This window comes from Cataglyphis hispanica, chromosome 20 (assembly GCF_021464435.1).
Source record: "Cataglyphis hispanica isolate Lineage 1 chromosome 20, ULB_Chis1_1.0, whole genome shotgun sequence".
Classification (NCBI taxonomy): Eukaryota; Metazoa; Arthropoda; class Insecta; order Hymenoptera; family Formicidae; genus Cataglyphis; species Cataglyphis hispanica.
The window spans coordinates 1,381,685-1,399,266 of NC_065973.1; the positions used below are offsets into that span (position 1 = coordinate 1,381,685).

Below are 17,582 nucleotides of genomic sequence, written 5' to 3' on the forward strand. Positions count from 1 at the left end.
AATAGTTTATTAATTAAATTTTATCGAAATATATCAATAAAAAAGATTACGCCAATTAAAAAAAAAAAACCATGGTTATTAGAATAAAGAAAGTCCTTCTATGTTTTTTTTTCTATTTTGCAGAAGTTTGTTTTTCTTGATTCCTTTTGCAGGCCGGTCTAAGAAAATTTACTATCCTCTGGCGATATCCTTAGCCAACGAACCGAACCACCAGGGTGTATCAATTACTCCAAACCTCCTTCTCTCTTTTACCCTTGCAAAAAGTTCAGTTATGCTCGAGGTATCAAGCTACATTGAACTTTATACATATAAAACGAGATAGAACATACTAAACTTCTGCAATATAGAATAAATGTATAATAGATGAAGGTAATTTTAGTAAAATTATTACCTTTCGGTTTGTCCTTATTTATCGACGATATCAATTTTATTACAAGAAGCTTCATAATCTATCATTAACTGAACAAATTATTTTTAATAATATTTTTTTATCTTGTAACACATTTATACTTTTATTATTATTTGATTTAAATACGAAAATTATTGTTGCATATCGTGCAATAATATCATGTTGGAAATCGTGTCTGACGTCTTCTTTTTTAAAAATTAGAAAAATATTGTTATTTTTCGATGCGTCGTTTTATAAAGTTTTCTTTATTTAGTTCTACAATTAGAATTGTATTGTATCTTTCAATCTAATAGTTAGCTATATTACAAAGATTTTTAATATAATTTTAAGAAAATAATATAGTATATTATATTCATATTTTGGAGTCCATCAGTGATAATCCCCTGATCACCCTATTAAATGTTCCACGAACGAAAAATAAGTGAGAAATAAAGCTCTTTACTTAGCTAGGATTTTGCTGGAAATGAAACGATGTTTGTTCAAAATATTTGCTCCGAGATACGAGAGAATCGCGGATCAAAGGTTCTCCTCGTCTAGAAAGAGCTCGCCTTTCCGACACGCTTGCCCTTTTTCTTCGCATTATCGGCGAACGATGCGCGGCAGTAAAGTGAAATCTGGCTAGCGTGTTCTTACTGCGGGCAATCTTGTAAAAGTTCCCTCGAAGCTTGAAAATCGATTTCTCAGAGAGATACGATATGTACGTGTGGGGAATCGATTATTGATCATCGAACCATCGCCGCAAAAGTGATTGCACTCACGGTATTCCAGTCAGCGTTGCAAGTGCGGTTGAACGCAAACCGCAATTGCCAGTTAAATTATTTATCTTCGGCAATTAATTCAAATATTGTAGCGTCTCCGCAAACAAAATTCGCTACTACAGATCGCTACTATTTTTATTTTTATTTTTCATAAATATTTATATTACGCGATAAATAAATATTTATTATTATACAAATATTACTTACTGCATTTATTTTTCAGTTCAAACTCAATTATTTATATTATAACAAAACCACTTACCTTCCAAAACTCGAATACAGTCGGTGAGATTTGGATATTGCTCCGGATAATTCGGGCTATAAAACTCCCTCTTTGCCGGCTCTCCGACTAGAAACTTCTCGCAAATGTCCGGAATGTGTCTCATCTGACGTCGTGGTATCATGATGTTTTTCGCGATGGAGGTCGTCATCGGAGTCGTATTTTTCAAGTTCTCGCGCGTCTTAGGTAATAGTCGTGTCTCGGACGTCGCCACTATCTGCAAACATTAAGTAAGATCACATTTAAATTTATAACATCGTATTACGCGTGAAGCAATAGCCTATTCTTTCATAATATATAGCGTTTCAACAAATAAAAAATTTTTTAATATAATATAAAAATCTTTGCTCTTTTACGAGTATTTTTGATAGCTTGTCACGACGGTTTTTATCACTGCGTGCGCGTTGCGTTAATTTGAGCTGCGCAAGATTGAAAATTTATACGATCAATATACTATAAGCTCTTAATGCCGAGATATCAAACCGTTAATTAAACGGAAGCCCAATTCCGCTTTAGGCAATTGGTATTTCGACAATGCTAAATTATAGTTATCGCTCGAATTACGATATTGGAAGCGGCGCTGAATAATTACGACTATTATGTGTCGTTGTTACGATGAGAGATATTGCGTGAAGGAGAGAATCCACGTTATATATAATATATAGCCTTACAACAATATTTTATTGTTTAACATATCTATGATTAAATTATAAGCTCGAGATTTATTTGATTCCAACAGAGAGTCGTAAAAACATTGAATATCTTTGGGCTCTTTCTATCTTATTTAATTGTCAATGAAAGAATTCGAATAATTGATGCGATTATTGGCACTTATAATTTTAATTTAACTCAAAAATTCCAATTTAAAAATAAGAGACATATATATATATATATGAAAAAATCATTAGTTTAATATTATCTAAGATTATTTGCAGCATTAATCGCAATCAAATTTTCGAACAACCGCTGCTAGCTATGAGATTTGGTACGAATTACGTCATAAGAGCTTCCAGGAACCGATGAAATTTTCGTGAGGTGATAGTCAAGCGTCGATGACTGCGGGGACGACGACTCGATGGAAATCCGATTGGACGGATCTGTCTGGCTTATTTTGTCGCTCACGGACGAGATGGACGGGTTATAGCGCGCACTCCTCGCGTCCTCGATGTCATTGCTCCCAGGTGACTGCCGTATCCTCTTCTCGTCCTCGTCTTCCTCGGATCTCTCGACCACCGTTCCTAGGAAATTCGGATCCGATCGAGTTCCGGGGTTCGATCTGTCTACGCTCCAAGGTGTAGTTTCCGGGAGCTTGCCGTTCGAGAGTCTACTTTCCCTCGCGGCATGTTCTAGACTCGAGGACGGCAAGGATCGCGGCGATGAGGATCGACTCGTTTTTCGGGTGCTATATGTGCTCCACCGCGGGTCCTCAGCCTCTCTCGTAGACGCTCCAGTAACTAAAACAATATAATATCGAACAATATAATATAATATCGTATAACAAATCGTTCTCAAAAAAAAAAAAAATATATTTGCGAAATGTTTTGTTAGTTAGATAGAGTGAATTTGTTCAACAATCTTTAGATAAATCAAATTAAAATTTTTTAGATATATTTATTATTATTGCTATTCTACAGTTTGAAATAGAATAACATGAAATAATTTTCTAAAAATTCTGTAAAATCTATACGCTTTCAACAACTAAATGCACTGATGGATATTTTGAGACGAGCGCCGTAATATAATCCATACCGGTTTTCAGCACAGCATTCAAATATCTATACTCAAAAAAAAAGAGAAAGATTTGTTTCTCCCCGAGAATTGTAACTCACACTTTAACGCAATCGAATAAAATAACGATACATGAGTGGAGCACATAAAGGCGTGCGATTAAATGAAATATTCGAGTTTCATAAAAACGTATGCGATGCGAACAATTCTCGTATGCGCCTTTATAACTTTCCCTAATTCGATTTTTTTTAATTTTCAATACCCGGTAACTAGTAAGATTTAAACTTACTATCGTTCAGACAATATCGATATCTATCTTCCTTTTTAAGCCTCATTTTTTTTTTTATTGAATTAGATATCGTTCGTTGCTACGCAGATTGTCACAAATACATTAGAATATTAATAATATCCTTTTTAGATTATTTAAAAAATCATTAAATGTCTTAATATTTAATTATGTAATAATATAAATATATTAGTTATTCTGCTTTTTGAATAAAACGATTTTTATAATCAAAAGCTCCTACCGATTACGTACTGAATACCATTGTCTAAGAATTTATAAGTTACTCATTACTTGTCTAATTTGAATAATACATTTCATATAAACGTGAGATTAAATTCAGACAGACAGCTTGTAAGGTAAGAGCACTTAAAATAGTTTGCGTAATAATGGAATAATATACTCTACATAGAAAAAGAAAGATGTTATTTCATACATTTTATGCTCCTTTTGTTGAATGCGTATTGCATCTCGAATGCAATAACTTGATAGTATATATACAATACTATCTTATGCGGCATTCAAACAAGAGTATTTCTTATAAGAGTTTAAAGTGTTCTTTTATGACGTTGATATATGTGTGATAACGTGACTTCTTTCTTCAGGTTTCTTTTAAAGCGTGATAACCTCATGTACTGTACTATTCATTGGGTCGGCTAAGACCTCTTATTTTATTAAAAGAAGCTCTTGTTATGTTTGGCATTATAAGAGTTTTACTCGCAAATTTTTAAGTCAATATCTTAGAATACCTTTTCCCTTTATTTGACTTCTGAATGTGACAAGCTAAGTTTTTGCCCTGTTTTTATCCTGCACTTTGGTCTAAGGTACTCTTAAAAGAGCTCCAGAACAGTATATCTCGATACCAAGTAGTGAGTTCAAAATAGTGTTCTTTAAATAAAGTTCAGCTAATGTAGTCTCGCAGTAACATTTGGATAAAATTTTTAGTTTATTAATGTTATTACTAATATATTGTTAGCGTATCGATTAAAAGAAATAAATATTATTCTGAAATATAAAAAAATTACAAAGACTTATAAGTGATTTAAAAGAAAGGGTAAAAATTGTGAATAAATTTATGAATCCCATTAATTGATTTCAACTGATTTCGTAAATTTACTTCTCTTGAATACACTCGATACTTTTTAAGAAGAATTTTGTGCCAATTACTTCTTTGCGCGATTGCCTGCGGCTCATAAACATCAGATTTTACATATTCCGATGTTACTAGAGATTCTCAAGATTCTTAGACTCAGCTTGATAGAAGCTGAACTCGTCTTATCTAGAATAACCGCGTACCGATAAGATCAAAATTCATTTGCCGCCCCTCTTTTACGAAAAAGAATATGTATATAACCAGCTTCTACAATTGCCGTTGTTCGAAGTAAAATTTAGAGTAAAATGAAGTACTTACATAGCTTCGTGTTATTTTCTCCACAGGAATAAAAGTAGAAAAATATTAAGAAAAAAATAAATGTTTTAATTTTGCATTTATTTTAAAAAGAAAATAACTTTTAAGATTTATCTTGATGATTTTCAAAATTAATTAAAAACTAATATTTGTCATATTTATTCATTGAAAGACAATTTTAATTGTTTCAGAATCAAATTAATTATTGTATTTAATGTTACGTGCAGTATAAAATCTATCGATATACTGTGAGTCAATTTAAAAAAAAAATGTTAAAAAAATTTTATCAGTATTTTTCTGCAATATTACATCAGCAGGGTTCGATAGTAACAGTTCGAATTTTTGTGCAAAGATGTAACAATGAACAAAGATGTAACATGTTCGTCCCGTTTTCTATTCACAGACGAACATTTTCATCGTGCATTGTGAAATTTCGGCAAACCAGTCGTTTGGATAACACGGCTAAATTTCGAAAGCTTCCTGCAGCGTAGTATTTCAGAGGCGTCGGGTTTCTACGAGCAGCAACGACGGCGGAAATCTACATCCACCTGCAGCAAGTAAATCAGATCCTCGCCTGCTAAGCGTTTCGTTTTCTCTGTCGCGCTCGGCTGTCTGCCCTTCCGTACGCTGGCAAACAATTTTGCAGCTTCTTGTTTCTCTTGCCTCACTTTCTCGCGTTGCTTCCTCTTTATCTCGTCTACGACGAGATTGTAACATACTTGCGATAATCTCTTTTTCACTCGAGACATTCATCGCGTTGTTTACGCTATCACTTTTTCTTCAAGGAGCCCATCTTTCTCATTTTCATCCCGAAAATGGCTGCATTGTTCGCATCTCGCGCGTAACGAGCGATACTTCAGTCTTTGCGATCCTCTCTGATTCTAATAGCGCATATTACTTTGACAAGTAATTTAAACTTAAATGATTATAATTAGTAAAAAAATATATTAATATATATTAACTCTTTTTCTCTCTCTCTCTCTCTCATTATTATTTATTAATCGATCCTATATATATATATATATATATATATATATATATATATATATATATATATGCTGCTATTGTATTTTTTTGAATATTTCATATAATTTTGTCTTATAAATGAATTTTTATTATTATATATTATTTTAAATTTATTAAAAAAATTACTATTTTGTTATTCTTCGAAAAGTAACTTTATTTATTCTATTTATATTTTACGATACATACACATTAAATTCGCGATTTTACTGGGCCTAAAATATTGCAGATTTTCTAAAATAAAGGTAGTTAAACGAGTAATACTGGTAGTTAAGAAGAAAGTTTTCTGTGATGGCTATTTATTTTATAATGTACAATGCGTCTCAAGCGGTCTCTTCGGAATAGCACACTCGTATAAGCCTGAGTTAACTTCATTTCGCGTAAAGTATCAATTCATTTACAAGATTAAAAAATTTTTGTAGTATGGTCGGCATCCGACGTGCAAAGAAAATTTAATAAAATGTAGCAGAGAGATGATATAAAATAAAAGCAACTGTACAATTATTAAATATCAACAACTACGTAAAAACGGCGCGATAAAAAGTTAATTTAATAACAAATAAAAATAAAATATCTATTTTATATACAAGCTTTTGTTTAAAAAAAATATTGCTCTAAATTTATCGCTCCATTTTATTAAATAATAATACGATTGATGGTATCGTTCCAAATATGTAAAAAAATAAAAAAAAAAAATAAATAAATAAATGAAAATAGTTAAATGTTAGATGTCTGTGCGCGATTCTGCAACACAATCACACATATGAAACCGCGATTGTTTGCAGCTTTAATTCCTATGGGCATTGCATCGGGCGCGCAGAATTTATTTCTCACGTTACGGTTGCGAAAAGTAAGATTCGTGATATACGTGAAAGAAATACATCGATGACGAATCGGAAGAGTTTTCGGCTTCAAGAGCAACTTCTAAAATATTCCTTTCTGTCTGTACATAATATTATAAATATATATACAATCTTCATATGCAACTTTGCCGATCGATATCATCCATGTCTAATGCTTTTTTAAAATGTGATTTCTGCAAAATGCAAAATAATATATATATATATATATATATATATATATAATATTTAATAAATATATAAAATATATAAAAATTTTCTTTTTATAAAAAAAAAAAATTAATTACAATTTTTCTTATAATTTTTTATTCCATGATTCTCGTGCAAATTAAAATTGCGACATTTTTAGATAAAGGACGGATGTTATAAAATTATTGGTAACTCAATGCGCAATTAAACTCGTGTACAGATTTCTAACGAATCGTGACATTTAAGCACTTTTGTGGCATATTTCGAAAAATGTGATGAACATCCCGATGAAATATGATGAATATAAAGGACATCTCGCGGTTTTCGTCTTGAGTAGCTAAGTATGTCGCCTTTGCGTGTATTTCCGTCTACAGGAAGCACGAAGCCTCCGAAATATTATTGCGCATATAGTACGATGCACTTTCATATAAATATATAAAATCGTTATTCGTCTGTGCGTCTCTTGGAGAACGTGCATATATGTATTTACAGCAGAGGTCGGATGTGTTGGAAAATACCATTACTCTTGTATAGCATCTACAGCTCTATATCATATATATCCGAACTGGCAGAAAAATGGAATTCTTCGTAGGTTTCCCTGAGTATATATATATATATTAAGAATTCCATTTTTCTCCCAGTTCGGATCCCTTTGGATATTGTTTTTGCAAAAACGAGAGACACAATGCAACGGTCATGCTTTCGCTTCAAATCGAAAACGTGATAAGGTATCTTCATGCTTATGATCAAACAATAGAATCTCGTAGATCGATTTTCATTTAAAAAAGTAACAGAATATACAAAAGTAATAGAATGCACATTACTTTTGGAATCGATACAATATGCAGCGTGAGTTGAAAATTTTATAACTGAAAGATGCTCTTCTTCAAAGGAAGAAGAATAAAAGAAATCAGTGAAAATTCTCTCAAAATAAAATTTCTTTAAATAAAGACAAATTTAGCTTTTTCTTTAAGAGAGCATGTCATGCGTATTTTTTTATTTTCTAATCTTGACGTAGACATTTTATGTCATCGTTTGAAGTAAATGTGACTTTATCTCGCGTAAGCTGTAATTTGTAATTTCGCTGTATCATCGATAATTCTGAGAGATAATATCTAACTAGTTTCGCGTCTATTAAATTGACTTTCTATTAAAAGGAACGTCCTTCCTCACGAAGGGATCGTTGACATAAAATTGTGCTCACATGGTCGATAGCTCATTGAGCTCATCGACCCGTATTTCTGCTTCAAGTTTACCGTAAAATGAAATCACTCGCAATGCGGGTCCTTTGTCCCATAATAAAGTTAGCGTATGTTTGCTATCGACGATTCGAAAAACGTATTGTACGAGTCTTCGATTGATTTCATGATTCTTGCTCCCTTTTTGATTTTCCTGAAATTTTTTTCGTGAGAACATTTTTCTTTCTTCTCTATAAAACATTTTTTTTTTTGTTTTAACTTTATATTCTTGATTTTTTCTTGCAAAAAATAGAAAAAGAAAATTCACCGAAAAATACAAGGGAGAATTACTACAATAATACGCTTGGGCATATGTTCTTCTCCCTCTAGATTTATTGCATGACTCCAGAAGTTAATTACAATGCTTGAAAAAAAAAACAGAAAAAAGACATGGCATGCTATATATTTTACTTTTTGAGTAGCAAAAAGCATTCTGCCGAGTGGCCCATCAAAGAGATCCATTAACAAGAAAAAAAAAAGGGAAAAAAAGAATGACAACACAGCGCATAACAAGTACATTATTTCACGAAGTTACAAAATCGATATAAAGTATATGTTCAAGATTTATGCCCTAGAAAATGCCACGAACAATAAGTAGGAGATCGAGTAATTATTTTCCTCGGCATGTAGTTAAATGAATTTTTGTTTTGCATTTAATTGATAATTCAGATCACATGTGTAGTTTCTCAAATCAGCTACTCTATATACGTTCTCGCAAATCTTTCGACGAACAGCAAAGTTTTTTTGTTTATGGTTGTCACTTTTCGTACTTTATGTCTTCCATCCGTTTCGTCATAAACGCCGCACGTACGAGTCAGATTCATTGTCATTCTCTCTCTCTCTCTCCTTGAAGTTCTAATTCTTTTCGATACAAAACACATTTCATCAACAATAATTCGTATGTGTAAGTATATGCGCGCAATCACTTTTAAGATCTATCTTGATAAAATGACAACGGCAGTGATCATTTTATACTTTAATCTTGTTGTTCCTGTTGATAAAGTTCACATATTTCCGATACATTTGTACATTTATATTGTCGCAGAAAAGTAATTTTAAACTTAAATACTTTATATTATGTATAGCTGTATACAATACATGTATATATTTTGCAATATTGCAAAATATTTCTGAATACAGAAGCTTTCAAAGTTTTTTAAAAATTTTTTTAAATTTTTATAAAATATTGAAGTAAAAAAATATCAAATTTTTAAGTATTATTTTTCCAACAAAAAAATAGCACATGTTTCTTAAATATTAACATTTTATCATCAATTTAATTGTTAATAAGATATTTATATATAGTTACTTTAAGTGTATTAATATTATTATATTTTTTTCATGTACTTTGTGGAATCTCAAAAAAAATTCTATAGAACTAATATATAATAAATAAATGTTATAGTACCATAGTAAATAAATTTGAAATTATTTAAATCAACTAAATGCTTACAATTGATTAATATTTCAGCGACTAGCCGATTTACAAAATTCAAAAGCAATCTTGATCAAAATTTATACAGTGCTATGTAATAAGAATAACGTCGGTTCTTTCGAACAGCGATATTTCTTTGGACGATATTTCCTCCTGCGATATTTTCCTTGGGCATCGAATGCAATTCTTCATCCAATCCCAATTCCCCAAGCTTCATTTCTTTTATCAACGCAGTGCGCCATCGGCATACTGGTCGGTCGATCAGTCTGTCTGACCGGTTCACAAACTGGTCTATCACTAAATCACTTACTAAATAAATCTTTCCTGAATTCTCGTGGTACGCGACACAATGAAAGTACAGTAGCAACGTGCGAACGTTGCGAATTTATGACCAAGTGATACAACATCCTATCTCGTCTTTAATAAAGAGGCATTTATTCATGCAGTGCATACTTTTCACGATTTTCCAAAAAATGCAAAATATGTCTGCAAAAAATATATTATTTTTAACATAAATTATAAAAAGAAAAAAATGCTTTTGTGAATTTTGCAGACTTTAACAAAAGTTTTTACTGCACTTATATTGTTTAGAATTCTAATATTTTGTGGAAAATATATTACTTATTTTATATATTATAACACGCATTTAATTGTATTTGATATCTACAAAATGTTATGTAATATGCTATGTAATTTTCTATAAATCATTTAATGATCGATGTAATTGATTTAAGTTTCCTTCCACAATATCTTTTTTACACAGCTGTGATAAAATATATTGTATTTAAATACAATTTAAACAATTCAAGTTTTCATTCACGTTGAATGCAAGAGATTTGAATAAAAAATTTTTGTCAATTTTTCTCGTTTATCGTATATTTTTTAACTTCGATGAATGAACAGATATTGCATATTAAAGTTGTTGCATCTTTTCGCCTTGTCACATTAATGATTGAACATCTATTACCCAGTAAATTCAGTGAAGCCCGAAGAGCTGTCAATAATGTACAATGTGTTTACGTTGCTTACAAAGTTTAAAATTTTGCGAAAATACGCTACAATAAATTTTCGAAAAAAATTTAATTTTAAAAATAATTCAATTACTCATTATATGCCAACAAGATTGAACGTAACCAAAAATAAATAATTGCGAGCAAACGTTTTTTTTTTTTGCATAGAAACGCTTTGCATTTCGATGGAAATAATATATAAATACCAATATCCATGAACTACATTCATACACAACATTATATTTCTATATATAATATATTTCTATATATAATATTTCTATATATATTTCTATATTCTATATCACGCATATAGTTGTGTATTAAATTATTTAAGATAAAACAACGTATACATATAATAGCGTTAATCTTTGTTAAGCCAAGAAAAAATTATATATGTCATTCAAGCACTTTTAAAATATAAAGAAAATTATAAATATAATACAGCCGCCATCGCATTTTCATTTTTAGCCAGTTGCATAACAGTTTGCTTCGTCCGAGCATGTAATCCGTGGAACGTTATTTTTTCATGTAATCGCACGATTGCAAGATGAGCGCCGAGTGTGCTTAATACCGGGTGAAATAACGCATAGGGCGAATTTACGCGGATATTCGAGAATCGAAATACATCTCTCGCGTTTCTATTTCGAATTTTACGGGGCCGCATCTCGTATTTTTCTCGTCCAGAATGAACGATGCGCACGGGAATCCGTAAATATGCCGGAAATCGACGTCCAGGATAGAGTAAGTGGGAGGACATTTCCGTTAAGGCCGCGGGCTCGAAGCCAGTATCCACCATACAAAAGGATTGCAACCTTCGATCTTTTTTTAGTCTGCTTCATTCGAGCATCTGATTTTCAATATTTCTCTCTGTATTTTCTATATATTATCAATCTCTTTTGTAGAACGGCAATGCTACCGCTGCTCGTATGCAAACTAATATCGTTTATAAAATGACATAATATCGTTGCGAATATATATATATATATATATATATATATATATATATATATATATATATATATATATAAAATATTTTTAACCGATTATATATAAATATATAAATATATATATAACTGATATTTACTTCACCGTATATTTTTTCAGATATTGAATGAATCAGACAAACATGGAAACCATTTTACGTTGGAAAGTTTCAATTTTGTTTTTCACTATAAGAGGATATCGGAAATAAATTCAAAGTTATATTTTTTTAACAAATGCGATCAATATATTTCTTGTGACATTTGATACGCAAGCGTTTGTAGTCAAAAACTAGTAACTAATAAAAAACGCAATTCAAAATCTATGAACGTTTTATGGTGCATGTGTGTGCAACTATATTATAAGAAATTATAACTAATTAAATTATATTATAAACGCATATGTATAATCCTTTTTATTTTCTACGTGTAAAAAATATTTTTTCTTTTATCAATGTTTTTATTAATACAAAAATATTTTTGCAAAATTTCGGATAGACTTTGCTATATTAATAAAATTGAAAATACACGTATCTCATGCTACTATATATATTTAAATCTTATGTTTCGAATTTTCTATATTGCATTTTTAAAAATTGATGCAGAGATTTTATTATTTTATTAATCTTGATTTTTTTATAATGATACAAAAGGAATGCTTTAGTACTAAATTCAAATTTACTAGGACGTTTCTTTTTCTATTACTTGTAACAGCAAATTCCTCTTTTCTTTTCTTTTCTCGCATTTTTCTTCTTTTCGAATACATTAAGCTCATCGTTCATACAAAGCCAATGATAGATACAGGTCGATAATTTTAGCCCCAACTCGTTTTTCTTTACGAGAAATATAAATCATTGTTTGTTGTTTTTTTCTTTCGCATGAGCGCCAGAGTATTTCAGGAATTTGTTAGGGAAGAATTACAACCGCTTTTCTACGGTGACTGTGCCGACAACCACTCAGTTGAAGACAAAAATCCAGTGTAAAACACGAGCGCATCATTATTATTACGGATTTGTTCTCGGTTTCGCGAAATGTCGTTTTAATTTATTTTTTAGCATGATTTTTGGATGCCTCAAAACTCAAGTGCAAGAGATTTACTATCAAATATATTATACTAACTAAATTATTACAAAAAATCTACAATAATATCTTTATTTGGAGACAAACAATTTATACTGTAATTAAATTTCGAATATTTGTATCTTATTTGAAAAAAAAAAAAAAATTAAGAAAAAAATGTGTGTAAGAATTATTAGGAAAAGCTGTAATAATAATCATGATTGATGAATGTAAATGAACAATCTTGAACATGATTAGCTCAAATTTTTTAATCTTTTATCTAAATAAATAACGCACATTTACATAAATAGCGTCAGTTTATCAAATTTATAACTTAATATATCATATCGATACACTCTTCTCTTCCGATTATTCTTTCGTAAAGGATAAAAAGCTTCGGGTGCAGTATAAACTGTTTGCAGCAACCAATGCATTAGTTTTAATGGATGGATTACGCACCAGTAACTTATATTGCCGTGAACTTTCTCAGAGAAAAAGAAAATGGAGAGAGACCGTACACACAAGGGGAAAAGAAACTTTTCAAGTGGCCGAAAGTTCTCGCATGCGAGGAAGTGTAAACGCGACAAAATCCTCGCACCATCGGGACGGAACATATAACACGAATATGTGAGTTTACCACTTTCCTCTGCTCTGTGAAACGCTTTAAACTTGCAGCGAGCTCCTTTAGAAAAGAAAGCACAATTCACGCTACTCTCTCTATGCTGTATTGTAGCTATGTCGTCTCGATTGAGTTTTCGCAGTTAACGCTGCATTTATTCTCTTCCTAATATTCTCTCTCCTGATGTATTTTCCTCTCTTATCTTCTAACTCCTTCTTAAACCGCAGTTTCCTCACGAAGCAGATTATAAATGAAGGCAGCAGACACGCAAAAATTGAATTTCACGAGAAAAATACTTGATAATTCATATTTTTTCACATTAGAAATGAATAAAATATGTGATAAATAAATATATTTGAAGTTAGTTAATTAATCGCTAATACAATAAATAATTCAACTTCTAATATATTAACATATATTACACACAATGTATACTTTATATGTAATTGCAGAAATTCTTTATTAATTTTGTCACACTCAATCACGCTGTTAGCGTTAATTTTTAATTGTTGCTATATCTATGCGGTGTAATGTAGGACACGCTTTCGCATTGTATTTTCACTTCGCGTGTTGATTGAAATAAAATAATGCTTTTAATGCGTGAAATGTCACACATGGCATAATTAAATGATGACTTTCACTTAATTAATCCATTATAACAAATTATCGTATGAAACACTGTAAGCATTTTCTGCTTGACATTAAAATACCGCCGCCGAAGATAATTCGCGCAAATTATATTCATCCACTGTACAAAAGATAATTATGTTGATGTGTGTAATAGCTTCTAAATTAATTATATCACTATAACTTTTGTCATAAAATATTGAAGAATTTATTTGCTAGTTATATTTCATCCTCTTATATGCATCAAAACATATATTCAATAAAATCTCGATTATATTTTACTTTATAAGAATTTATTTTTTTCTCAAGTCCAAAGGAAATTAAAAGTGATTCGCTATTCTTTTCTTTTTTTTCTCTAGTTCATAATTTATTCGATGACATTGTCATTCTCTTTGAACTTTATGTAAAGTTTATTCGCGGGAGGATTACCCGAAACTTGAAATAAGTGCAGCATGATCATCTCAAATGTCATAAATGCAGAAACTCGAGTGTAATCGAGAAATTCCGGGAATTGCGTCAGCGAAACTTATCGCGATGACAAAAAAAAAGCGAAGAGACCAATGTACACTAATCAGATGTGTCCATGTCGGAATTACATTCTACTATCGCCCGTGGGAAATTTCTTTTCTACAGAATAGAGCATGTAACCGTGAGCAATTCCCGCGAGGAACACTTGGAACTTAAAGTATTCCCATCGCAAACGGAGAAAGTTTACTGCATCGTGGCTAGCGCGACAGATGCATATGCGACAGTGAGAGTTTCTTGGCGCCGGACTATGGGCAAAACTGCGAACGTTTTGCAGTTAACAATGCGGTTACCCGGTGATCCTATCTTGTCTTTTTGTTGCTATAAAACACGTCACTTTGCTGGGCCAAGTATGGGTGCTATGGTTTTACTAATTCATCGTCGTTACGGTGGCTGCTTCTTACGCGGTGACATTAATCAACGGTCTTACGCTTAATGAAGCGGACTACACTCTGCTTTTAAGATAATTAATACATCGCGTGATTATTTCTTATGTATTACGCACAAAGCCCCCGCGATTATATACATTTTCGTACATGCATTCAGAATATTTGCCACCAAATTTCTTAACTGATGAAAAAATTAATTTTAATTTATATAATTTTGAAAACATTAATAAATTATAAATTGTAAAATAATACGTTATATATTTATGTTATATTTTATGTTATATTAATGTGAATACTGATAAGTATTCTTTAATATTCTATAACATTTTGAATTAAATATATTAAGTCATAAAATATATGATGAGTTTCTTGTTATCACAGATAATACAAATTTAAAATATTTTTTAACAGAAACAATATTTTTAACGATATACATTTGATTGAAATGTAGTTATTTGTCCTATTTTATTTAATATATTTTTATATCGTTTTTGCATATCAGATTTATTAATTTTTTCAAAGTCATTATACATATGCAAAAAATTAAAATAATATATTTCATAAAATAATCTATCACTCATTATGTTTTTTTAATATTATTTTTTAATAAATATTAAAATTTTTATTCCTAAAAACGATACATTAAAATAAAAGCTTTGCAAAGAGAAAAATAGAGACATTTTGCAATATAAATTAAACAAATTTTGTTGAGCGGAAAAAGGTTCAGATGCATTAGCGAAGTAAGTTCACAAATTAGCAGTGAGAAAATGCTTTTAACATGGCATTTGATTTTTCCTTTTCTATTCTCGTCGGTTCCATACAAATACGCGCATTGAACCCGCGAATTTAATCACTTAATCCCGGCGCTCACAATCGTGCGAATTTACGGAAATGCGTACATAATGAGGAGAAATGCCGGTATTTGATTGAGCAATTAGAACTAGTGATTCTCTTTGAAAAGGAGAATTATCTCATATAAATTATACGTAGTCGAAATTACGTAAATTCAAAATTGTGAGTTAATAACTATATCATATGTTTTTCCAGAAATTTATAAATAAATATATTAACAAAAATAAAATCTAAGTCCAACTTATTATAAGATAATTAATGTCGTTTATCTTATCTACTTCATCAATTATGTATTGAAACATACGATTTCCGCACTAAAACAAATCCGTCTTTATATGAGTAAGTAATCACGTATCGATAACTGTCCGAGATACATATCGCGTCCGTATAACAATATCCACGATATGCAATCATACAAGAGAAAAATATGTATGAAGGAAACTAGAGGTCGACATATCGTCGTGAAAAAATAGTGTGGAACGACCTGTGGAGCCGTGCGCCGCACTGTTACCATTTGTCGAGGCAAATTTCGCACTGGCTTTGACAAATAAATATTACTGTGCAAGCTTGCATTTATCCTAAAAGTCTATTTAGATGGAACGATTTTTTACGTGATATCGTTACGATGTCATTTAGATATTGAATCAAGATATTTGCCATTTTTTACGCGAACAACGCAAACATTTACAATACGATTTCAAACATACAAAAAACTACTGTCATTCATATTTTTATGTAGATAAATTATAATTTATTTAAATTATGTGCAAGGATGTGAAAGAAAATGATATTATAGAAAGCACAAATTAAATTAACGGCAACCAATTCCAATTTAAAATATAAAGATCGCAGTATTATGAAGCAAGTAATGATAAGTTAAAATTATGTATTCCATAGATATGAACGTTAATTAACTATTGAAAGTCAATTATTGAATTACTATTGAATGTTAATTGTTAACAAATTTGGCGAATCTTTGCACAATCCTGCGTACTTGCAACTGACGTACTTTCATCGTAAACGCGCGTCAGCAATTATGTCAATTGCATTTGCCAGTGTTTGCTTATCAGAATTATGGTAATGTCGCGCGACAGTTGTGGCTGTGTTTTGGGTGGGTCGCAATTATTTTAGCACAAAATATGTTTTGCGACCATGGCAAACGTACTAATGCACGGCTAATCTGTAGCAAGTACGATCATTAGGGAAACTCGTGTTTGCATCAGAAAAAGAACATTGATTATTGTCACTCATTTGCAAAATGTTATGTCAACTATTTTTGACAGACAGAATGATGCGTTTCGACCGGAATGGCTGATACTATCGCAAAATATTTCTCTTCGGATAAGCGATGTATTTTTTTGCACGATTTTGCTCTCGGATTTTAATATTTTTTCATGTAAAACGGATCTTTATCTCTCCGATAACAGTGATAACAGTGATATCATTATGTTTATATCGTTGCGCGTTACGTTGTTAGATTTTCATGTAAATAAACAAGCATGTAGAGAACATTATATGCATATACTTTATAATAATGTGCATAAAAGAATTGTATAGAGATGCATTATGGGAAAAATGAGTTTTTAATCGAATATAGATTGAAAATAAATATGTAAAACTTAAAACGCTAATGAAGAAAATAATTGCTAATATAACTGTACATACATATTAGCAGATTATAACAATCAATGCATAGAAATTAATAAACTGCATTACAATATTGATTATTAAATATTCATGTAAATCTTCACAACGGTTATAAAGGGTATACATATACCAAAATATAATCAAAAATATAAACTAATTAAAATTATTATATACCTATTAATAACTCGAGGTGAGAGACATTTTGATATTATACATTGTGTTCAAAACGGATTAATTTAATTTAGTCACATACGAAAAAATCA

General features: G+C 30.8%; 1 protein-coding gene across 6 annotated transcripts in view; it reads right to left on the reverse strand.

Moving 5' to 3' along the window:
- LOC126856899 (uncharacterized) overlaps window positions 1-17,582 on the reverse strand; it is a 104,097-nt gene that overhangs the window by 41,808 nt on the left and 44,707 nt on the right. For all 6 annotated transcript variants that reach the window (XM_050605891.1, XM_050605892.1, XM_050605890.1 and 3 more), the window contains 2 exons: window positions 2,444-2,901; window positions 1,430-1,664 (listed from right to left, as the gene is read on the reverse strand). In XM_050605891.1, coding sequence (XP_050461848.1) covers window positions 1,430-1,664; window positions 2,444-2,901 — 693 coding nt within the window. The remainder of the gene's footprint in view (window positions 1-1,429; window positions 1,665-2,443; window positions 2,902-17,582) is intronic.